Below are 21,782 nucleotides of genomic sequence, written 5' to 3'. Positions count from 1 at the left end.
TACAGTGCACTGTAAAATTACAGTTTAGGCACATTGAAAGAAGTGAATTGTCCCTCTGAAATCTGCAATCCAGGTGAGAGGATAGTTTGATTTAACAAAAGTAAACTGTATAATTTGTGTGCAACACTTAACCTTTCGTCTACCGGTAGTTCCTGTGTCAGCAAGAGCTGGACCATGTCTCCCCCTCCAGGATGAACCGTGAAATTATTAAAACAAAGACTGGGGGAAATGGATTTACATTGGGGGCAAAGCAGACTGATTTTGTTCTACAAAAAATGTTAATAAAACTGCACATATATGCGTCTTTAAATTCACATTTATTAAGATTACATCTAATGTGTCAGTAATGGCTTTTGTTTAACCAACCGACAGCACAAAGTGCTTCATACTAAAAGAAACAATTTGATTTTTCAGTCACTAAAGACGTATTTGCATACTTCAGGTACTTACTTACAATTACAAAAAAAGTTGGACCCGGGGCGTTGTCCCGGACACAAGATGGTGCTGTCGTCGTGAGCTTATTGCTCACACAGCTGACACAATGAGACCCGTCAACTAAAATGAACTTAGACGATTGTACGGACTACATTTGATGCCAGAACACAGTTGTTTAACATAACGCAGTGTTAATTAAACACATACGTTTCTGTTAAGGCAATAAAACAGAGTAGAGCCTGAGTCCACAACTCTACATCACCCATTGTTTTGTCGTCTATCTAATTCCATCATTTTATCTGTAAACATGACAGAGTATCGATAATCTAACAGAGTTCATTGGTGAGGAAAATTTGCTTCAGAAATACAATAATAAGAAAAAGGCTTGCTATGTCCAGAGAAACCAACTTTGTGACAAGCCTCAACAAAGTAGTATAGCTATTCCAAGGAATGTTAAACTACCCGTCTACGTTACTTTACCATGGTTTTTTTCATGAAGATTTGCTCCACTATTAGCAAATATAAGTAAGTTCTGCCAATGCCACAGTTCAGTGATGCATATTTGCGGCAACCACTGGCCGCTGACCAGCAACCACACTTCCTTCTGGCTTTGCATTTAAGAATCGCTGCAAGATCAGTTCATCTTTTTCTGTTATGTAGTGAGTTCAGAGTCACGTCTATGCGACTCCAGTTTGTTCTAGAACACATAATTGGACCCATAACAGATTCAAATGGGTTTTTATTTCAAATAAAGTAAACTGACACAAAAACTCTTCCTTTCCATTTTTTAAAGATAGTGAGGATCAGGACCAGATGTGGGAGCAGAGTGAGAACTCACTAAGCATTTCTAGAGCTGAACATGGAATAAGCATGTGTGGTAGAGCAACACTGCTACCTGTGAGTAAGACATCAAAGAGCACTGCAGCTGCTAATGACAGGCCTACGCATGCCTGAGTTCCAAAATTAGCCGGTACAGCTAATTATCCAAAAAAGTACAGATTTATTTATTATTTTTATCTGAGAACCCCCTCCTACTCTCTCCCAATGAGATCAATTGGTTGCCCTGCTTTTGACATGCATCAATCAGTAGGATTTATTCCATTGGTGATCAACAGGAACATTTGTAAGTGGTCCTGTATAGGGTTTCAGTGAAGAGAGGAGCACCCCTAAACATAATCCCCCCCCCCCCCCTCCCTTAAAAACCCACCCCTACCCCCTCAAAGTCCCAACCTAACGCTCGCAGTCCCGTGTCAACCCACCTCTGGAATTTCCAAGAGGAAGGGACATTGGGACACAGAGTGCTTCACCACTGAAAAGAGTGCAAAAGAGAGCCCCCCCCACCCCCCCACACACACACACCCTGCCCCCCTGGAGGAGAACTCAGCTTTGTGCTCTGGAAATACATGAAAACTGGCGAGCCCCGTGCAGAGGACCAAAGACCCCGTTCCTGCCAAAGCCTTTAAATGAGCGTCAGCCCCCGGGAGGACTAGTCGGGACTCACAGGAACCAAAGTCAGCCCCGTGGGAAGCAGAGCTCTCTCCGACATGCAGCTGCACACCTTGGTCGCCTCTCTTTTTTTCTTTGTCCACATCTCCTCCGGTCGTGGGGGAGCCCACAGGTAAGTCGCTGATCAGGACCACGAGTGAGGGCGTTTTGATGTGTGTTGTGTGCTATGTTTTCTACCGGGGGGGGGGAGACCACAAACAGGTGTGAACTTACACGTACTCAGTGGAGATTTATAAAGACCCTTCCAAGATAATGTCAGATAATAGTTCTATGCATTATATAGTGAGTATCTGCATTGGCACCAGTAACAAACCTAAAGGGCCACACACTCATTTGGCTCACCTACTGTTGCCAAAAAGGGAATTACTCCCATTTTAACCTAGCAGTTTCTCCACGCGTTTTTACCTCGAGTGCAGCTTAATGTGTAAAACAAGCACCCCTATCTGACCGAATTATTCTCCCCAAACCTTTACTGGGAAAGCTGTGGCATTGATGGTACGGCAGCTGGTATGACCGCGTGTCGGCTAAATGTGGCACAGCAACTCTTGAGTGAGTGAGGAGCACCTGTCGCTCTAAGGAGCCGCTCGAGGGGCTATTCTGGTTGATTTCTATAAAGTCTCAGATTCTCTCCGTCCAACTGGAGCCGAGGCTGCTTATAGGATGCTATCTGCGGGACACCTCAACATCTGGGATATTAGACCATGGCCCCGCGCTTAAAAGTTGAATAATATATTTGGATGCGTAACTTTGACATGAACTTAGTTACATACGAAGTCAAAGTCAAATGGTATCTTAACTTAATCAACCTGTTAAAAATAGACGTGCAATGTAATCTATATGTACTGTAGGTTATTTTGAATGCAATGCTGACCGCAACTGAGAATAAATTAACCATGTATGTCATTTGACTCCAGGAAATTGAGTCAGGTGAAGATCAAGGTACAGTGGAAAAAAGAGGACACATGCACATATAAAGTTTCATCATTGTGCAGCGCAGGAAGTGTCTGATTAGTGTTTTTATTTTCTCCATCTGCAGCCAACATCCTGTCAGCTGTCTATTACTTACAGGGGGAGCTAAAAAAAAAAGCCCTTGAGGGGAAATAGTATTTATGATGGGGGGGGGTTTGTCACACAACTGCCGATTTTTGTAATAATATGTCCTTAATGTTTCATCGTTGTCCGCTTGAAGGTAACGATTTGCCTTCTGATGTTCCTCGTATTAACTAGGTGGGGCTACAGATTGAGCTGAGACAGTGTCCTTCTGACATACCTTCTGTTGCTGTCTTTCTCTATTAAGACCCTACCGACAAGTCCTCACTGGAAACCAACCAGGTGTTTGTCGCTATGGCAGGAGGCTGGAGTGTTGCTACGGCTGGAAGAAAAACAGTAAAGGACAGTGTGAAGGTAAAAGCATATATATACACACACATAATTAATCTAATTTACTGCCTTAATGTCTGTAACCTAACAATTTTTTTTTTCTTTTGTGAAAAGTCATTTTCCAAACCCAGGACATGTGAAAGCCATGACACTCTGGATTGAAAAAAAAACCCTTCCTGCATAATAGAAATGTGTGGTTTCACTCTAATCTGTCATGCTCAAACCACTGAAATTTCTGGTGTTTTTTTTCTCCTCATGTTAAATGTTTTTCCAGCCCAGTGTGACCACGGCTGCAAGCACGGAGAGTGCGTTGGCCCCAACAAATGCAAGTGTTTCCCAGGGCACACTGGCAAGACGTGCAATCAAGGTTCGTAGTTGGGCTCTGGACAAACATGGTTACAGGATAATGACATTTTAAGTTGATAAGCTTAAAATGTCTTAGCTACTAGCTAATTCCGGTTTTGTTTTACATGTTTAACTTTTTGTTGAAACACAAAAGAACAATGTTCTGCATTTTTAGAAAGGGTTGCGCGTATAAAAACGAGGGCGACTCTTTATTTCCAGATCTGAACGAGTGCGGCCTGAAACCTCGTCCTTGTGAGCATCGCTGCATGAACACCTACGGAAGCTACAAATGCTACTGCCTCAATGGTTACACCGTAATGCCTGACGGATCGTGTGCAAGTGAGTCCCGTTGTGTCCCAAAATCCACGCACAAGGGTTTCCCTGGTTGGAATATAACAGAAAAACGTTTGCTTTTTGTGCGCATGAAGGTTCCAGGACCTGCTCTGCTGCTCACTGCCAGTACGGCTGTGAGGAAGTTAAGGAGGAGACTCGCTGCCTCTGCCCGTCTGCAGGGCTGCAGCTGGGACAAGATCAGAGGACATGTATAGGTGGGCTGCCACACACACACACACACATTATATTCAATTAAATGGATGTTGCTGGTGTCAAGCAATTAAAGACAAGAAAAATGTAAGAAGAATGAAATCATTTGATGGAGCAATAGATGTGATACAGAGCTAGGAAAGATATAAATATAAATACAAAAACGTATATTTCCACCCACAGATATGCTTGATCTGTTCAAAGAGCCAGTCTGGCATACTCATCACACAGTGGAAGTTATTTAATAGTACTGAAGCATCGACAAAACCTTTGGCAATGGGTCGTGTTAGAAAGCTTAATTAATGAATGTGAGGCTACAATCGTTGCATCCACAACAAGATATATGGCTCGCTTACCACACTCAGTGCAATCACTGCTTCCAACCTGGCTAATTAGCAGTGATGCCGGCAGGAAGCCAGCGAGGTGTTCATGACCCCCCCCCCCCCTCCCATGATGTTGTAATGGACAAAGTAATTGATGAGGACTCCATGTGAACCGGAGGAATCTCAGCACACCCACGCTACGAAGAAATAGTCGGCAGTAAGTGTCGAGGGTCACGGAGCAGTGGAAATAAGTCATTCATAAATCTTTCGTTTCTCCCGTCTTGTGTTTCCCTTCAGATATTGATGAGTGCGTAACGGGGAATAACCTCTGCCCGTACAACAGACAATGTGTGAACACCTTTGGAAGCTACTTCTGCAAATGCCGGAGTGGCTACGACTTGAAATACGTTGAGGGCAAATACGACTGTGTGGGTAAGGAATACGAGCCGAGAAAGAAAACATTCAAGATTGAGATTCTGCCGCTAAAACGGTACAAATATCCTTCTTCCAATTGCAGACCTTGACGAGTGTGCGGCCGGCACCCACAAGTGCAGCCACCATGCCGCCTGTACCAACACTCGAGGATCCTTCAAGTGCAGCTGCAAGTCTGGCTTCAGGGGCAACGGCTTTGAATGCTCCGGTGAGATCAGCAAGAACAGCAACACCGAATAATGAATTAACCAGTTACAGGGATGACTTTTGATACGTGATAAAACTTGTTTACCGACGGCATTCAGATTTTCAGCAACCCGCGTCCCAAGCCTTTTACCAGGTGACGGCTCGGAGGTTTTCACGGCTCCAATATTTTATTGACTCAGAAAACAGGCCACGGCGAGTTTCCTGTTTTTACTCCATACCTCTTTGCAGATGTTAGCAAGGGAGAGCCGCAGATTGAATACACACCTGTCTAAACAGTGTACGGTAGCCAGCCAGCTGAAAAAGAAAACCAGGCACAGATAATAACAGGTGAAGCCCTGTGATGCCAAATTACAGAGGCACAGCGGTTTTAGCATAAGTGAGAGATTCCTTTATGTTCCCTAGTCAAGCCGTTTTATCAGAGGTCGTGGGACGGAGACAAAGGCAGCGCAGATGATTTCCTCAATGGTGAGATTGTGTGAAATCCGAGACTGCTTCCACTGTGCACCCCCCCCGCCCTGCAACCCCATTCATTCCCTCCCTCAAACTCTCCACCATGCTCATGCCCGATAATGTCGCACGTCCTATGCGCACACAGCTTGACATGCGACCCGGGAATCCTCGGCATGTCTCCTAAAACACAGAAGCGTGTGACAAAATGCTCGTGAACTTGAAAAAGTAATTAACCGTGTGTGCCATGAATGTTTGGCTGTAATACAGGAGCAGCAGCTGCAGAATGCATGACAACAAAACGCATCCGAAGCCCGCCAACAAACTCCAAATGTCTCATTTGAACTCCTCTTCCTTCCTGCAGCCATCGAGGACTCCCAAGTGAAGCCCGGCATTCTGGGAGGTACTTTGGGCAACGATGACATCAAAAATATAATCCCCGAACCGGTTGCAACGCCGCCTCCTAACATCCATCAGCAGCCTTTTGACTATGATGGAGAGGTCTACATTGGCCCCGGGACGGACCAGGGACAGGTGGATGAAATTCCCGAGGAGGATCAAGAAGAGGAGAAGGAAGAAGAGGAAAACAACCAGCTTAACCCCAGGGGAGACGTTTTCAGTAAGTGCCCTTTTGTTAGGCAGTGATTCTGGGTGGTCCACAATGTTTTAACCGAACACAGACTTAACAAACTCAGTTTCCACACAGACTTTGCTCCCGTGTGCACACTGCATCTGAAAACAATTATTGATTTTTCAGTAGGCAGCTGCAAAGAGTATTAAATTGCAGGTCAGGCCTCAGACCTTGACCAGAGGAGAAGGAGCCTGTTGCTTCATGTTCCCAGGAGGGAAGACTTCTTGGAGGGTTTGATGTGATCAATGGAGGGACCCTCTAGTGAGCAACATGCTAAGACGCATTGAATCTCAATTAGTCAAAAGGTGTCCCATTTAATTACAAAGAACCACAGGTATTGTTACTGTCATGCTGCCATGTCCTTCGGCAGAGTAAGACACAGGGTGAACAACGTCACGAGACATGGGGCCTCCTAGCACGTCACTCACGCCCGATTTAAGTGTAAATTTGACACTTTTATCATTTAAAAAGAGGCGAGTGGGCTGCACCTCAATGAGAAACTCTGTGCATGAGGTTACCTTTCACGACGTAGCTGGATCTGCATGGAAACCCCCGAGCCTCTGTGAGGACTCCAGGAAGCAAGAGGAGACAGGCCCCGAGACATCCATCACCTCCAGGGAGGAATGTGACTCTGTCGGCATGAGAGAGCCCAGGGGTTCAACCCATCCTGCCTCCCATCTCTCTGCTAGGGAGGGTGAGGAAGGGAGGGGAGGTTACTTAGCCTCCAAGCCTTTTATTATGTTTTCCCCAAAACAGCTGTTGTGCAAACAGACTTGACTCCGTGTCGGAAAGTCTGTCATCAGCACTCCAGACCTCTTAACGCGAGCCCACTCTAGCCGAGCAGGTTCAATAACCCCAGCTGTCACTCGTCTGGCTCTCCGAGACGCCTCGCCATGGGGGAGGTTGGCTGCAGGAGCTTTGAAATACTTGAAGATTCACCTCAAGACATGACTGACAGTCGGGCAGGTCTACACCTGTTGGCTGGAAGGAACTTTCTTTCTTTTGTTTCACTGTGGAAATTCTCTATGCGGCATCAGTTTTTTTAAATCAAATATTTTAAGAGGAATTTAAAGACAAAAAGTTCTTTGTCATTTCTGTGAGGCAAAATAGAAGGGGCATATTTTTTTATAATTAAGATACAGTGTGTCTGCTTTTATTTTACTGATTCAGTGCAGTGAAAAAAATGCTAGCTTGCGTTTTTTCCGACCTTAATACAAGTTGGGTTTATTGGAGGACTGTTTGAATTGCATCGTTTGAGATAGGCTTAAGTGTAACCTAATAAACTGGAAAATGGTTATATATCCAACGGTGTATGACAAGAACATGTTTCTCTTTCAACTATTAACAGTAACAGAGGAGTTTGAATCTGTGTTTGGCCCTGGCACAGAAGTCAAAGAAATCCAAATAACACCCGTTCAGGAAGGTAATCTAATATCTGTTGTTACATCTTTTTTCGCGACTCTTTATGAGACTTTTTTTTTAACCCAATCTGCTCCTTCGGTTTTACTCTCCAGAGTTCATCATCGATTGCAACTTTGATCAGGGAGCATGCGAGTGGGTCCAAGACAAGGCTGATGACATGGACTGGAGCGTGTCCTATCATAACGGTAACAAACGTATTGATACCCATATATGTCCCATATACTTGCTATTCGGGAATGTAGATGCATTCACTTGTGCTACAAACTCTTCCAGGTGCCGAATACTACATGGCCATGAGTGGGCTCCTCGGGGAGCCAGAGGATGTAGCCAAGCTCAAGTTGCTTCTCAGTGACAAGGCCCAGCAGGGCAGCTTCTGCCTCACCTTTGACTACCGTGTGGTGGGCCGTAACGTGGGGACCCTCAGGGTGCTGCTGGGTAACAGCGCTTACCCCGTATGGGAGCGGAGCCAGAGCAGAGACCAAGGCTGGCAGACGGAGCTCCTCACTGTGGCCTGGAAAGAGGAAGCGCCACAGTCGGTGAGTTACTTTATCGTTTTGCAACACTTATTTTTGTTGAGCCAGTGCTGTAAATGGTAACAAGAACAAACCAGACAAGGGAGATTGAACCGATTGAATATTGCGTCAGATGTCTGTGCAGTACTTTTGTGACCGGATGTGTTGGGTTTTTCTCTAAAACGGTATATTCATGTGGAACACATTAGCCTATGTTTGAAAGACAACCCACATGCTGTTGAATACTTTCTCCAATCTACAAACTGAAAATGCCAAAGTACCTTTGAATGTCTTTCAGATCGTCTTTGAAGCTCAGCACGGGAAAGAGGTCGGAGGAGAGATTGGACTGGACAATGTTGTGCTGACCTCAGGGCCCTGTCAAGATGATCTCAGCCCATTTGTTTAAGAAATCTCATCCTCGGATTTACAAATTTAAAAATTCCTGTTTCGTCTTGGTCTGGAGTTAAAAACTGTCTTGCAAGACATTCACATATGTACTATTGGGGCATGCAAGTTTACTTAATCGCCATGCTGCCACATTGGTACTTTGGCTTCCTTTCTATTGGGATTTTCAAAAAGGCATGACCGAGATCTCAGGAATAGGTGGAAATGCTCACATTGTCTGTTACTTAGATGCAACAGTATTGTGCTTAGTCCTTTGTTGTGTATGTGTTTTAACAGGAAATAATCTGACATGTGATGTGAATTCTTAGGTGAATCAAATCTAAAATGCAATGCTAAATGAATAACCTTATGAAGTCTGGTTAGTTTAAATGATAAAAAGTATCAGTATGTAACTGCTGTACATTTTGCTTTCTTATTATATTGTACTATAACAATAAATCGTTTTTTTCTAATTCTGTCTTCCATTTCTTATTCCTTGATTGCCTTAGTTGTAAATTTATACAAAAAAATGTAACATTAACAAGACTTTTCTGATAATGGCAGTGAATGAATCCTAAACTAGTGCTACGGTGTGAAATAAAGAAAACTGCATGTTACCTCGGGGCTACTTACATCTATTGCTTCTTTCATAAGGTCGAGTGAAACTGCAAATCGTACGATGTCAAAATGTCGCTCTCTAACGGTCTATCAGGGCTAATGACATTCAAAATTAAATTAAAGACGACCTATCATTTTTTTAAAGACAAAAAGACACTCCGTGGCGGTTTAAAATGAATTTGCACTACAACTTACATGTTGATAGTCTTTTAAAAGTCGGTCTATAGAACCCTGCGGATACTATTGTACGTATGAACTGCACGCACAGTCCATGGTCGCGAGGGCTTCTGACGTTTCCTCTCCTGGGTTACTTCCGTCTAACTAGATCACATGACCCGAGGCGCCCATGTATCGCTTGTTTGTTAGCAGCTAGCTGCATTAGCATCGAGCCTTTTGGGGGGGGGGGGTTCACCAGGAAACGGTGTGAGCTGACGTTATCTGTCAAACACAGGCTTTAATATTATTTCACGTGTTTCGTGTTCCTACTAATTGACTTATTGGCTGTCTGGCCAGAACTGTAAGGTACGTTACTATCAATCGGGCATACAGCTAAGCTAGCGGGTGTAATTAGTGTTAACGTTATATATTTCGAGAACCTAACCCCAGCCGAGCTCCCTTGTTTTCCCTTATTCACATTAGCTTAGCTTAGCTAACACGTAACGTTAGCCAGCTGATGCAACCGCAATTCAGACTTTTCTCTCCTTTCGTGCTAGCATCTGTTGGTATATTAGTGTGCGCGTTTATGTAACCTGCTAAATATGTTTATATGGTACGATTGCTAATAGACGTTTGAAAGCCGATTGTGTTTTGTTGGGCCCGACTGTTAATCAGGAAACTACTGTTTTACAGCTGGTTAAACGTCAACGTCACCCTACGTCACGCGGCTGTGCCTATCAACACTAAACATAAGAGCATGTGACCAAGGACCAGGGTCTTCAGCACATGATCTGGACGAGTGAAAGAGGACAAAATCTATCAGGGGTGAGATAAAAAGGCTTAACATTTTTACCCCAAATTAAGTGTCTGGAGTGAAGTGGTTATTACACCCAATGTTTTTTTTTTAGAATTATATTGTATATATATATCATCTCCCCATTAGGTAAATATCTTAAAGTGGTCGATCGGGATTGAATAGCTATGACGACAAAGACATCCCTACTAAAAGTCATCCTGCTGGGAGACGGCGGCGTGGGAAAGAGCTCCATCATGAATCGTTATGTTACCAACAAGTTTGATGCACACCTTTTCCACACCATTGGCGTGGAGTTCCTCAACAAGGAACTGGAGGTCGATGGCCACCAGGTGACCCTACAGATCTGGGACACTGCTGGCCAAGAGCGCTTCCGCAGCTTGAGGACTCCTTTCTATCGTGGCTCTGACTGCTGCCTGCTCACATTCAGCGTAGATGACAGCCAGAGTTTTCTCAATCTAGGCAACTGGAGGAAGGAGTTCATCTACTACGCAGATGTCAAGGAGCCGGAGAAGTTTCCATTCGTGGTCTTGGGCAACAAACTGGATGTGACTGAGAGGCAGGTGTCATCTGAGGAGGCTAAGCAATGGTGCCAGGAGAATGGGGATTTCCCCTATTATGAGACCAGTGCCAAGGATGCTACCAACGTGGCGGTGGCGTTTGAGGAGGCAGTGCGTAGAGTGTTGGCATTGGATGAACGAACGGACCATCTCATCCCCACAGACACAGTCAAGCTCCACAGAAAGCCACGCTCTGCTGCCACTTGTTGTTCATAACATCCAGGAGCAATAATTAACATTAAATTGCTGTTCTGCCAGTTATGTGATGAGGCTGTAGGTTAACAATGCTGTAGTGACCATTTATTTAAACAAATTATACCACTGGCTTTATGATTTGTTGTACTGGTGAAGCTTGATTGTGCTAATAGTTGGACTTCTGTTCGAGGAGCGGAAACACCAAATGCATCTCTAATTAAAAATAATTCCGTAATCACTAAAGCGTTCACGTAGCTCTGCCAAATTCAAAGGTCGGGCTTTGAAGGAATCGCAGAAAAAAGAGCTACATTTTGTGTTGTCAAGTTTACCATTGGGGAACTAAAAGTATATCATAATGGACCAGTGGAAACCGCTTTGAAAAGTCTAACTTTCCTCTCCATTCTGTTTATTGAAGGCAAATTATGTGACATAAAATTGTGTACTACCTTGGGAGTAAGATACATTTCTGAGAATTGTGAAGTAGCTAAGTCACTACTCTGTATAACTAACAAATGGAGTCTTATTGTGATTAATGCACCTTCTGCTTAGTGACTAGATTGTGGCTGTGGGACAAGATTCCCTAAAATAGATAAATGTTGCTGCAAAGTTAACATGCATGGCCTAGGGTGTGATTAGGTTTCTGGAAAACGTTGAATTTTTATAAACCATTTATACCTTGATCAAGAATGCCTTGAGGAAAGTGAAATGAAAGCAATGTCATGATAGAGTAAACTGTTTTTTTTCATGGTTGGGTTTATTGTTTTAAATGATTTTCTCTTGAAAGCACTCTTAACATTTTTTAACAAGTCTTTACCACAGCTTAATATTTAAAAACAAACGATTCATTTACCTCAACTATTTGTCATTCATATCTGATTCACAAAGTTGTACTACTGGTATGCCAAATGATAAATAAACCCCAAGAAAAATGTCTCTTAAAGCATGTTTTGTAGCCTGCTAACTGACCAGTCCATTTGTTGTTAAGTTTGGACTGAACAGGAAGTTACCATTCTGCTGTGTTGTGCTTACCACGGCAATGATAGGATAGCTAAACCGTTCGATAATACAAAGCACATAACTATGTCAAAGACAGGATTGTGTCTATTTATCAAAATTTACATTTGGTCATTGTTGGTCAAGTTTAATTTAAATAATGAAACACCTTCATACTTTGAGCCCATACTGAAAAACAATACCATTATTGTTAATTAAGTTTTTTTAGAAAACAGTTGAATACTTTTTACATTTATGAAAGGAGAAAAGAAAGATACAACATAAAATATTTGTTAGGTATGTACACAGCAAACAGACAAGCACATGCACTAAATCCTTTTCATGTGAAGTGATTAATTCAGGAGATGTTTCTTTCCAAGAAACTGTACCTTCCTCTCAAAAGCTGTAGAGCGGATTGGGGCATTGATTTCATAGAATGGATTCATTGCAAACTGGAAGACAAAATAAAGAGATTAATTTGAACAATCAAATATATAAAACATACCAAAGGTTACATAATGCTAAATGACTGTAATGATATGTAAAACAACTCACCTTGATGTATAGATCATAGACATCGTTAAAAAAGTTTTTGATTCCATCTTCTTGTCGCACATCATGCAGCATGATGAATCTTATATGTAGGGCAAATAATTAAAGAAAATAAAGCAATGCAAAAAAGCAATTAAACAAATGTGACATATTATATATATATATATATATATTATATTATATGTCACATTTTACTGCAAACTAACATTTTAGATAATGACAGTGGCGCTTCTTTTGTTTTCACAATAAATCCGTTATCAATTGGTCTGAGTTTTGTCTCTTCAATCAGTAAACTACAACACAGCAATATATGATCATTTTTGGATCGTGATTCCCGCCATTTATAAATCATTTTGTATAGTTGTTTATGTGGGAATAAAAAGGTGAGAGTTTAATGCTGAAGAAAGGATATGTCCTGCAGTGACGAATGCAGAAACAAACCACTCGTTGAACTTGTCCACAGTTTTCAAGTACATGTTGTTGGACAGCCACATGTTTTCATCCACCAAATCCAGGGCAGCGTGTGCAATGAACTGGTTTAAGTGACGGTGGTCATCCTGTGGTCAATAACACGGAACTTATCAAACAAAATAACACATTAACAGACACACTAATTTAACTGCTAACGTCACATTATACACTATGTTTGGCCACACGCAATATATTGTACCCTGACAGTAATCTGTAGTATATGGCTTGGCTAAAAAAAAACATTTGCTTACTACTGTTATGCACAGGTAACGTAATGGATACTTCTGTTATTAATAAAGTTTTACCTTTGATTCAGGCTTCCCAGCAGGCAAGAACTCCATCTCAAACACAGGATTGTCCTGATGGCCAACCATGACAAAATAAAAACTCCCAGACATCGTTTTTCCTTCGTCTGAGCAAAGTCAATCTGTCCTAAAACAATTCAAACCAAACAAAACAGGTTAAACACTGTAAACTTTCCAATTATTAGCCTCACTATCACTCAACTCACTGTGATCCTTTCAGCTAGCAAGCTAACGTAAGCTGCAGTGCTACACAGACGTATGACAGCGTTTAAGTCTTCAAGGGATTCTTGTTAGACTAAATCAAAACGCGTCTTGAAAGTGAATAAGAACATCACTTACACACATAAAGGAAAGCTAATGCCGTTGATACAATCGATTTTTGTTTACCTGTTTATTTGCTTCCTGGAGAGAAGCGATCACCGACGCATAAAGATGACGACATGGTCAAGCAGCCCAATATATTTACCAGTTATCTGATGTAAAACGGTTAGGCAATAGCTGCTTTAAGCTTAGCTTTATACATATAACGTGGACTATTGAATTTAATTATTAAAACATTATTTAAAAAATAAATAAATAAAATAGCTGATTTTCTTGCTACGTCATAACTATGTGCCCGGAGCCGACATTTCCGTTGACGGATTTAAATGTTTCTCTAAAGGGACGCCGAAACGGTTTCTGGTTGTCAGGCAGGTGACTAACGTTACAGAAAATATTCTTTTTTCCAGAACCTCGGTTGCACCATGTGATAACGATACGCAGTGATAACAGTCAGACAATGGGTATTACACTTTTTTTTGGAAAAAGTGTTGAAAGCTAAGCTTGTTGTTAAAGAGCGCGCTATGGCAGCTTAACCCTGCTGTCTAACGTTAGAGTCTCTGTTCTTCTCTCAGGACCTACAAAACAACCCTTGATCGGTATGACTTCGGCCAAAGAAGACACGTTATCCCCAGATGAGTTGAGGAAAAGACTCTATCAGACTTTTAAAAGTAAAGGAGTGCTTGATACACTGAAAGTAAGTCGTGCTAACACAGTCTGGTGGCTCTTGTAGTCTATGAGGTTTAGTCTTCATTCCCCTTCTGCTGTCTCTTTTTACTCATCTGGTCTCATTCAGACTCAGCTGAGAAATCAGCTCATCCAGGAGTTGAAACACCCGCCTTTGACTGGAGGACAGCCGGTTCCCAGACCGGTACAAGTGAAATCCGAACCCCGCCTGGTGTCGGCCTGTAACAGCATCGTGGCTGATCATCTCCGCAGCTCCGGGTACGAGTACACCCTCTCCGTATTCTACCCCGAGTGTGGCCTGGGCAAAGACAAGGTAGGCACGAGCCTCGGTCTAACTATTCACTCCAGGTGAGTGTGTGAAGATCCGCATTGCAGGTGACTATTTTGGTCTCTAATCTATGTTGACAGGTTGTCATGACTGGGGACCTTCTTCAGCTCCTTAGAATTAATCCTGAATCAGCACTTTACAGATCCCTGGTAATGATTAACATTACAAACATGCATGTAGAATATAACAAATATAAATAGTAATGACATGTTGTTTGTAATAATATTTTTATGATTTCTTATTGTTTCAGTCTGCGAACAAAGACCACAGCGATACAGGTATGTGCAGCATAGAGTTCCCTTTGAAGGAAACTGCTCTTGCCCCCCATAGTCTTGTCCTTGACGTTTTCTTCTTCTTCTTCTTTTCTTCTCTCAGGGTTCCTGATCAGCCTCCTAACCCAGCTGACGCACTTTTATTCTCACAGCCTGTGCCATGATGCTGATACTCAGACCACCAGCGGAGCGAGTTGTGGGGAGTCTCTTGGTATGATGCCACGACGCCGTGCATGGTGCTCCACAACCATTCCTCTCAACGCAAATTTGTTAATGGTTTTCTTTTGTCTTCCACACACAGTTGAGAAGATGAAAGTAATTGATAAGGAATACGAGAGCTTCAATTACAGTGGGGACAAATGGTTTTCCTTTCAATCAAAACTGGATGCCTACAGAAAAGAAATTGAGGCGCAGATGCAAGAAGAAATGAACACAAAGGTTTGCATTTTACATTTGTCAGAATGAAGTACAGCTGCTGATGTAGAAAACTTGCACTACTTCACATTCACTCAGTTTCATACGGAAATGGATATTCGTTTGGAAGCAGCATTTTTCGAAAATAGCTTTATACTCCTATCTGCAACCAAGAATTTTTTACCATTTAAATTCTTTATATTTTATGAGACTCTGATGTGTGGTCATGTTGTCTTCCTGCCGGCCTCAACATTGTGTTTTGTTTCCTAAGATGCAACACTTTAAAGATGTTGAAATTGCAACAGTGAGGATGGAAGAAAAACAACAATTTCATAAAGAGTTTGACAAGCTGAAGCAAGACTTGGAGAGGACATACGAGATGAAGGCAAAGGCGCTGATGGAGCGAGAGAAAAACGCCATTGATCGATTACAAAAACAACAAGAGGTAGATTCATGATAATTCCATGCTGTATTTTGTTGTTTTCTCTCAAGATAAACCAGAGCAAATCTTGATTTCTTTTAAGTTAATTTAGTAAAGGCTCTCCACGTCACAACATCTGTTGGCATCCTTTCAAAGTGTTCATTTCTAAAATAGTGTAATGATTTTATTCGTCTCTTCTTTAGATTGAAGAAAAAAATGTGTATATGCAGAGACAATCGGTCCTGAAAGAAATTGATACCGTGCGAAACCGAGAGAATGAGCTTCGGATCAGAGTGGAGGCGTTTGAAAAGTAAGTGCTTTTTTTTACCATTCCTGTGAGTAAGGTGATGCCTTTTCCTTTGTTGTGACCACTTGTACACAGATAATGGAAATGTGTTTGTATGACGATAGGACATGTCAAATTCACGAGGAGAAGGTCAAGACCACTGAGGAGCTGCTGAGGAGCAGAGAACTAGCAGTGAAGACCATGGAGGAAACGCACGACCAAAGGCTGAGGAATGAACTTTCCAGGTATTTTTAATGTCGTACTGGGTTCACTCCCATTCTCACCAACAATCCCACCCATTCAGCTGGTAACACATACGGAGTCTCATTTTGTATATTCTCTCTGGAAGTTCACTTTATATCTCAAGGTGTTTGGTGTATTTTCATTTTATGACCAGAGGATGTCACTGTTTTGAAGGTTTAAAGGAACAACAGCATCCTACAACATGCAGTCATCATCTTATTCATCTACAGCAAAAATAGTTTTGGTCCATCTGTGACTCTCAGAGGACATTGCTTTCTTTTTGAATCGATCAAAATTGGGTAGATTCTTTATTTAGAACCCAAAGTCTTAAAAAAGTCAATTTGTAATTTGCTGTGTTAATATTCTTATCAATTCCTATCAAACCGCCGGTTGGCCGTCTATCAGCTGCTTTGACTACGGAGAGACTTGAAATAGAGGATCTGTCTACATGGAAGCTGCCTTGGTTTATTCATCGGTAGTAGGAAAAGACAGCAGGGTTTTCCAAGGTTGTTTGTGTTGATTTATCTTAACAAAGCACTTCATTATCCATATTTAAATTTCTTCATAAAATTAGGTATCAGCTGGAGTTGAAGGATGAATTTCTCAAGAGAACAGAGAAACTAACCGAGAACGAGAACATAATCAAAGGTGAGAATTTCGATCACTGCAAGTTTATCATTGGACACGTTCCGGTTTGATTCCCTCTATTCATTTGTCTTCTCAGTGGAAAGCGTTCGTATCCAGAAGGAGTCGGCTATAATTGATGGCAAATTAGAGGAGCACTGCAGAGCATCTTCAGAGCTGAGACGGCTACAGGTAAGGGGACGCAACGCGGTGAACAACTAAACACTACATGACAGAAAACTCCCATTTAGACGAAACCTTTCACTCCTTCCGTGGGAAGTGACCCGTGTCCCCTCCTTGTTGTCTTGTCCAGGTTGAACTGGACACGGCACAGCAGCAGATTTCTCTGCTGGCGCAACAGAATGGGCTTTTAAGGGAAAGGCTAGAGACCATGAGCGACTACCCCAGCTTGAAAGGGGAGAAAGCCGAGCTGCAGGGGCAGCAGCGGCTGCTGAAGAAACAGCTGGAGGAGGCCCAAGAGGAGAACCGGCTTCTCCATGCAGGTGAGGATCAAAGGTTTTCAGTTTTTTGCAGTAATACACAACTGATTCCCGGGTGACTCGTAAATCTAATGTCCGAGAGTTAGGCCATTTGTTTTTATTTTTCATGCTCGTTGTGAGTTGTGGGAGGTGCCGTGTACTGTGAAGCATTCAAGCCTTTTACACTGCTTCTGGCTCCGCTCAGTCTTTCTTTAATTTAGTCCTGCTGGTGGGGCCTCTGTGCTGTGTTTGTAGCTGACTGGACAATGCTGGAAAAGAAAAAAAGTGGGGGAATTGAGGTGTGATGGGGAGCCGGGACAGAACGTCTGAGAACCAAACACTTACCTCTCTCTGAGGGATGCAGTTTGAGGACCGGGGGAAGGGGAGCAGTGGGCCTCTTGTCTCATTACTAACACAAGACAGGAACATGGTAAATAGCCCCATGTGCTGTCCTCTCATTCAGGTCAGATCAAAAAACTTTGATCTAAAGCACTTAAACATTACAACATTACATAGCTCTCCGGCTGGAATTGGACTGGGCATTTTCGAAATCGTTTTTTTTTTTTTAAACTTCGAATAACCTCTCTCTCAGATTCCGGCAGGCCGTCCAAGCAGCAGTTGGCCTTGCAGATGGAGCTTCGCAGGCTGCAGAGCGCTCGCAGCCTGGACGAGGAAGAGTTTGACAACCAGAAACAGGTGCTTCAGGCACAGCTCCAGAGCGAGGTCAGTCACATAGTTTCCCACACTCAGAGAGGCTGCAATGTGAAAAGCTTTTTTTTAAACTTATTTTTTTTTAGGCTCACCTTGGGGAACTTCTCTTCTGTAATTTGTTTGTTTTTTTTTTCTCCCGGATATGCACAGTTCCTTATACGGTGTGCGAAGAATAACTCCTCGCCCAATGTACTGTTGTTTAGGTGGAGCGCGGGGCTCAGCTCAAGGCTCAGTTGATGGACTGTGAGGAGAGGTCACGGTGGATGACTAACCACATTGAGGAAATGAAGATGCAGCTTCGCCAAACTCAACAAGGTACGCGTTTTACTGGACATGCAGCATGCAGTCACAAATGTGACCGTTAGTGATGGCTTTATTTATTTTTTGGTAATGCTTACATTATATATACCTCACACATTATCTCCTTTAAATTTCTGTAATACTTTTTTTGTGTTTGGAAATACATCGAAGGAAGCAATTCATGTAAAAGTAGCAACCCTTTTCTTCAGATTTGTACTCTTTTAGGGTTGCTTCTGAGTTTGAGTGTTCAACTCAAACTCTTCATTTCTTCTTCTTCTTCTTCTTCTTCTTTCCTTTTATTTTGTGTAATCATGTGATGATGGCATGGTAGCTCTTGAAAATGAGGTGCTGCGCAACCCCAAGCCATCCCTGGTTGATCGCTCGATCCTGGATCTCAGCACTGACAAGCTCCTGCCCCCTGACATCTACGTGGACCGAGCTCTGCTGAGGGCCACGGTGGGCTATGACGAGGCCCGCGAGGCAGGGGGTCCCTCGCGAGGGCGCAAGTCGCCCTGGCGAGACTCCCCAGACTCCGAACTGGATCTGGTGGCAGAAGCAAAGGCTCGTATCCAGGAGCTGCAGGAGGAGGCGGAGACTTTGGAGGAGGCCTACAGGAACTACCATCAGAGGGCAGTGCGCTCCACCACCTCACCCGTGCTCGCCCCGGGACGTCTTTCCCCACAGCGAGCGCGTCCTTCCCACCGGCCCGGGTCTCCTCTGAGAAAGCAAGCCGCTCACCATCCAAACAGACCGGCGGCCTCACAGAGGCCGCTGTCTCCACGTACTTGCGACACAAGGACCACACCACACGTCCAACCGAGAGTGACCTTCTTGCAAGACGCCGACCAACCCCAGTCCGCGTCATTGTCTGACCACAGTCATCATTCATTCACTGAAACTCTGAGAGATGGACGACACCAGGCCGCAAACAGCCCTCCCCCCCCCAGACGCCTGTCCTCTACACCGCACCCGTCCTCCAGGAATACGCTTCAAAGAGAGCTTGCAGAAGGTACCTTTTTAGCTAAAGACGCATCAGCCGCTTTTGACTGTCAGGAAATAAAGAGGAGAGAAATAGTTTATCGGCAGCGTCCATACGCCGCGTTTTTGACAGTGCTTCTAATCTTTATCCCATGAGGGGTTTTTGCCTGACGTACAGTCTTTGAATTGGACAGAAGCAGTCGGGTCGCCGATGGCGCTTCCAGAGTTGTCGTTTGACAGGCGGGCCCCCCCCCGCAGCGATTTGGTCACCGCAGGTGACTTTTCCCCTGAGCTCAGTCCACCTTGCAGTCCTCCGCTCAAGAGCACGGCGCGGGACCAGTCCAGGTACCATCTGGCCTCAACTTTCTCCCACTTTTTACATACAGTCCGTGAATACTAATACCATCATTTTGACCCCTGTTGCTGTCAGTCCACCAAAGTTCCAGCCTGTGTTCTCCAGCTCCGACTCTTCCCCGCAGCCTGAGAAGATAAGCCTAGATGATCTCACAGAAGTTACGTCAGGTACGCTGAACTTATGTATTCCTTTTATTATTGTTGCCACTGCATAACATACTGTAAACGGATGTCAGGAGGTGTGCTTATTTGGCTGATTGCGTTTGGGTGTAATTACTCTAATCCATCTGGAATGTTTAATGTTTAAAAGCGCAGAGATTTTCTGTTGTGCCAAAAGGTTCCACCGTTTCCCGGGTGGAACAGCCATACATCATTGTTCATTTATTTTTCTTGAATTTCATTATCAATAATATGAATAAAATCCCAGTGACAAAGTGGAGCACATCCGCTGTGGCGGTTTAGGATTCGGGAATGGCTGCTTTTAATGAGTGTGCGGCTGGCCTCCAAAGTGCCTTTTCAGTTTCCTCGCACAATGGTGAAGATGAAGGGCGTCTGATTATGTATTCTGTGCCGGTCCTCTGGCCCTTTTGCATTATGGTGGAGCATAAAAGATCTCTTTGTGCATGTCTCCCTCCAGAGCCCGGCCACATTCCAGAGCTTCTCCTGGACACTGCCATCCCTCTCTGTGTGGAGGCCCCTGGCAGCCCCACTGTCCCCCGCCCACAGGACCTCCCAGAAGACCCAATGGAATTGCAAGGCCAGGCGGGTGAGTCCCCCAACCCCATTTTTTCATTGACCCATAAACTTGGTTGACCCCAATCGTGTAACTGTATGAATATCTCACGCCACTCCTGGGTTCTTTATCCCCGGTTACGATGACAGACAAGTGTTTTCCTCTAATGTCAATACGTATGTCTTAAAGAAGTCCCGCAAGCCTCCGGTGAAGATGCTATGGAAGAAGAAGAAGAAGAAGAGGAGGAGGAGGAGAGGTGGGAAAGGGAGAGAAGGGAAAGACTAGAAGAAAGGCAAAGGAAGCAAGAGGAAGCCAAAGAGCGGGAGCTGCAAGAACTTGAGAGACTGGAGAAAGAGACGGTAATGATGATGCTACAATGAGTTCACTTAGAGCTTCATGAAGAAAATAAGGTAGGTAAAATGAATGTTGACAGTGTTTATGTCTATCCAGCTTTTGCAAGAGATGGAGCAACCGGAACTGAAAAAAGAAGAGGAAGGAGAAACTGAAATTAAGAAAAGCGATGAAGAGCAGACACAAGGGGCAGACGATGACGGGGAGGAGCCTAAGGGGGGAAATCCGTTGGAGAAATACATGGCGCTGGTCCTGGAAGCCAGAGAGAAGCAGCACGCTCAGGTGGGTTTCACAAACTCTTGCAAAACTTTGCTTTTCTGACTTGACGTGTAGCAGCTCTGTGTTAAACCGTGTGTGTGTGTGTGTGTGTGTGTGTGTGTGTTTCAGAGCCCTGGAAGAGAAGAAGCAGGACGTGTGAGCCCAGAGGCTGAGAGTTTGTCAGAGGAGAAAGATAACAGGTAACTGAAAACAAGTTACTACATTTATGGCTTTGTTTATCAAATACATAAACCGCAGTTTTCAAATTTAAAAGCTAATCCGTTACTTGGAAAGTAGTCTCTCATCTCGTTTTTGTTCTGGAATTCTGTTATCTCGTTAATTGAAAAAATAGTATTTTTTTTTTTCCTCTTTCTGTCCCTCAAGGCTTCCAGTGATTAACTTTATATTGTGTTCCCAGCGTTGCAGCATTTTCACACAAGGATGAAGATAATGATGATTTCTGGTGAGCTGCTTGTTCCACAGCGCTATTACACAACTCTCTGCAGGCTCGTACGGTTTTTAACAAGCAACTGTTTAGTTTAGGATTTTGCTTTTTGGTATGTGTATTTGTTACAACTTGTACAAGTCTATGTGTTTGAATAAATCATATTGGATTTTTTAATCTTCTCTTTTGGGATTGAATGTACACCATAAAACAAGATATGTATATCACGCAAAAGAAAAAAACAACACCACAGTATTTTTTATTTGTATTTTTTTTTATTTTCATAAAAACAGTCGACAGGCCAGTTGAGTAATGTTGTAAAGGGGTTTCCAGTCAGACAGCCTGCTGG

General features: G+C 43.4%; 4 protein-coding genes and 1 long non-coding RNA gene across 16 annotated transcripts; 3 read left to right on the top strand and 2 right to left on the bottom strand.

The window, feature by feature from the left end:
* Positions 1-1,792: 1,792 nt before the first annotated feature.
* egfl6 (EGF-like-domain, multiple 6) lies at positions 1,793-9,040 on the top strand. 2 transcript variants are annotated; one of them, XM_037489069.2, is made up of 13 exons: positions 1,793-2,053; positions 3,239-3,345; positions 3,596-3,688; positions 3,886-4,005; positions 4,095-4,214; positions 4,830-4,964; positions 5,050-5,172; positions 5,574-5,636; positions 5,983-6,237; positions 7,598-7,672; positions 7,764-7,856; positions 7,945-8,207; positions 8,482-9,040. In XM_037489069.2, exons 1-13 carry the CDS (start codon positions 1,980-1,982, stop codon positions 8,587-8,589), a joined length of 1,629 nt encoding a protein of 542 aa, XP_037344966.1. In that variant the 5' UTR covers positions 1,793-1,979; the 3' UTR covers positions 8,590-9,040. The 2 variants fall into 2 exon arrangements, with proteins under 2 accessions (XP_037344966.1, XP_037344967.1); XM_037489070.2 differs by lacking the exon at positions 5,574-5,636 and having other exon boundaries at positions 1,794-2,053.
* On the bottom strand, positions 1,993-9,478 carry LOC119229004 (uncharacterized). Of its 3 annotated transcripts, none has more exons than XR_009956984.1 (5): positions 9,201-9,469; positions 8,465-8,558; positions 8,054-8,182; positions 3,212-3,313; positions 1,993-2,114 (listed from the first exon to the last, which is right to left on the bottom strand). It is a non-coding gene; the product is annotated as an uncharacterized LOC119229004 (long non-coding RNA). The 3 variants fall into 3 exon arrangements; XR_005121574.2 differs by lacking the exon at positions 1,993-2,114 and having other exon boundaries at positions 2,127-3,313; positions 9,201-9,281; positions 9,381-9,478; XR_009956983.1 differs by lacking the exon at positions 1,993-2,114 and having other exon boundaries at positions 2,127-3,313.
* Positions 9,479-9,566: 88 nt separating this feature from the next.
* rab9a (RAB9A, member RAS oncogene family) lies at positions 9,567-11,843 on the top strand. Of its 3 annotated transcripts, none has more exons than XM_037489073.2 (3): positions 9,567-9,707; positions 10,035-10,166; positions 10,285-11,843. In XM_037489073.2, exon 3 carries the CDS (start codon positions 10,323-10,325, stop codon positions 10,929-10,931), a length of 609 nt encoding a protein of 202 aa, XP_037344970.1. In that variant the 5' UTR covers positions 9,567-9,707; positions 10,035-10,166; positions 10,285-10,322; the 3' UTR covers positions 10,932-11,843. The 3 variants fall into 3 exon arrangements, 2 of the variants coding, with proteins under 2 accessions (XP_037344970.1, XP_037344971.1); XR_009956982.1 differs by having other exon boundaries at positions 9,570-9,707; positions 10,618-10,752; XM_037489074.2 differs by lacking the exon at positions 9,567-9,707 and adding an exon at positions 9,740-9,954.
* trappc2 (trafficking protein particle complex subunit 2) lies at positions 11,644-13,744 on the bottom strand. Of its 3 annotated transcripts, none has more exons than XM_062564934.1 (5): positions 13,619-13,744; positions 13,232-13,358; positions 12,870-13,012; positions 12,459-12,546; positions 11,644-12,355 (listed from the first exon to the last, which is right to left on the bottom strand). In XM_062564934.1, the coding sequence occupies exons 2-5, from the start codon at positions 13,322-13,324 to the stop codon at positions 12,257-12,259; spliced, it is 423 nt and encodes a 140-aa protein (XP_062420918.1). In that variant the 5' UTR covers positions 13,325-13,358; positions 13,619-13,744; the 3' UTR covers positions 11,644-12,256. The 3 variants fall into 3 exon arrangements, with proteins under 3 accessions (XP_062420918.1, XP_062420919.1, XP_062420920.1); XM_062564935.1 differs by having other exon boundaries at positions 13,571-13,633; XM_062564936.1 differs by lacking the exon at positions 13,619-13,744 and adding an exon at positions 13,438-13,526.
* Positions 13,745-13,841: 97 nt separating this feature from the next.
* Positions 13,842-21,610, top strand: ofd1 (OFD1 centriole and centriolar satellite protein). 5 transcript variants are annotated; one of them, XM_062564929.1, is made up of 23 exons: positions 13,842-13,920; positions 14,125-14,246; positions 14,346-14,549; positions 14,645-14,713; positions 14,815-14,842; positions 14,940-15,047; positions 15,138-15,274; positions 15,522-15,695; positions 15,875-15,981; positions 16,083-16,202; positions 16,775-16,848; positions 16,925-17,016; positions 17,138-17,327; positions 17,896-18,026; positions 18,218-18,329; positions 18,646-19,323; positions 19,490-19,637; positions 19,723-19,814; positions 20,284-20,412; positions 20,569-20,738; positions 20,830-21,012; positions 21,118-21,188; positions 21,407-21,610. In XM_062564929.1, exons 1-23 carry the CDS (start codon positions 13,842-13,844, stop codon positions 21,453-21,455), a joined length of 3,267 nt encoding a protein of 1,088 aa, XP_062420913.1. In that variant the 3' UTR covers positions 21,456-21,610. The 5 variants fall into 5 exon arrangements, with proteins under 5 accessions (XP_062420913.1, XP_062420914.1, XP_037344965.2 ...); XM_062564930.1 differs by having other exon boundaries at positions 19,487-19,637; positions 20,572-20,738; XM_037489068.2 differs by having other exon boundaries at positions 19,487-19,637.
* Positions 21,611-21,782: the final 172 nt, after the last annotated feature.

This window comes from Pungitius pungitius, chromosome 10 (genome assembly GCF_949316345.1).
Source record: "Pungitius pungitius chromosome 10, fPunPun2.1, whole genome shotgun sequence".
In the NCBI taxonomy this organism is placed as follows: domain Eukaryota; kingdom Metazoa; phylum Chordata; class Actinopteri; order Perciformes; family Gasterosteidae; genus Pungitius; species Pungitius pungitius.
The sequence above is the reverse complement of the archived record's forward strand: the minus strand, read 5'-3'. Positions and strand labels throughout refer to the sequence as shown.

Bases quoted from the DNA above. Each gene is read 5' to 3' on its own strand.
- rab9a (XM_037489073.2), top strand. From the start codon at position 10,323: ATGACGACAAAGACATCCCTACTAAAAGTCATCCTGCTGGGAGACGGC.
- egfl6 (XM_037489069.2), top strand. From the start codon at position 1,980: ATGCAGCTGCACACCTTGGTCGCCTCTCTTTTTTTCTTTGTCCACATC. The intron at 6,238-7,597 runs GTAAGTGCCCTT...AACTATTAACAG, and splicing joins CCCCAGGGGAGACGTTTTCA to TAACAGAGGAGTTTGAATCT. The intron at 7,673-7,763 runs GTAATCTAATAT...TTTACTCTCCAG, and splicing joins AATAACACCCGTTCAGGAAG to AGTTCATCATCGATTGCAAC.
- ofd1 (XM_037489068.2), top strand. From the start codon at position 13,842: ATGTGCCCGGAGCCGACATTTCCGTTGACGGATTTAAATGTTTCTCTA. The intron at 19,324-19,486 runs GTACCTTTTTAG...TGAATTGGACAG, and splicing joins TCAAAGAGAGCTTGCAGAAG to AAGCAGTCGGGTCGCCGATG. The intron at 21,189-21,406 runs GTAACTGAAAAC...TTGTGTTCCCAG, and splicing joins TCAGAGGAGAAAGATAACAG to CGTTGCAGCATTTTCACACA.
- trappc2 (XM_062564934.1), bottom strand. From the start codon at position 13,324: ATGTCTGGGAGTTTTTATTTTGTCATGGTTGGCCATCAGGACAATCCT. The intron at 13,013-13,231 runs GTAAAACTTTAT...TATTGACCACAG, and splicing joins CTGGGAAGCCTGAATCAAAG to GATGACCACCGTCACTTAAA. The intron at 12,547-12,869 runs ACATATCCTTTC...ATTATTTGCCCT, and splicing joins TCTGCATTCGTCACTGCAGG to ACATATAAGATTCATCATGC.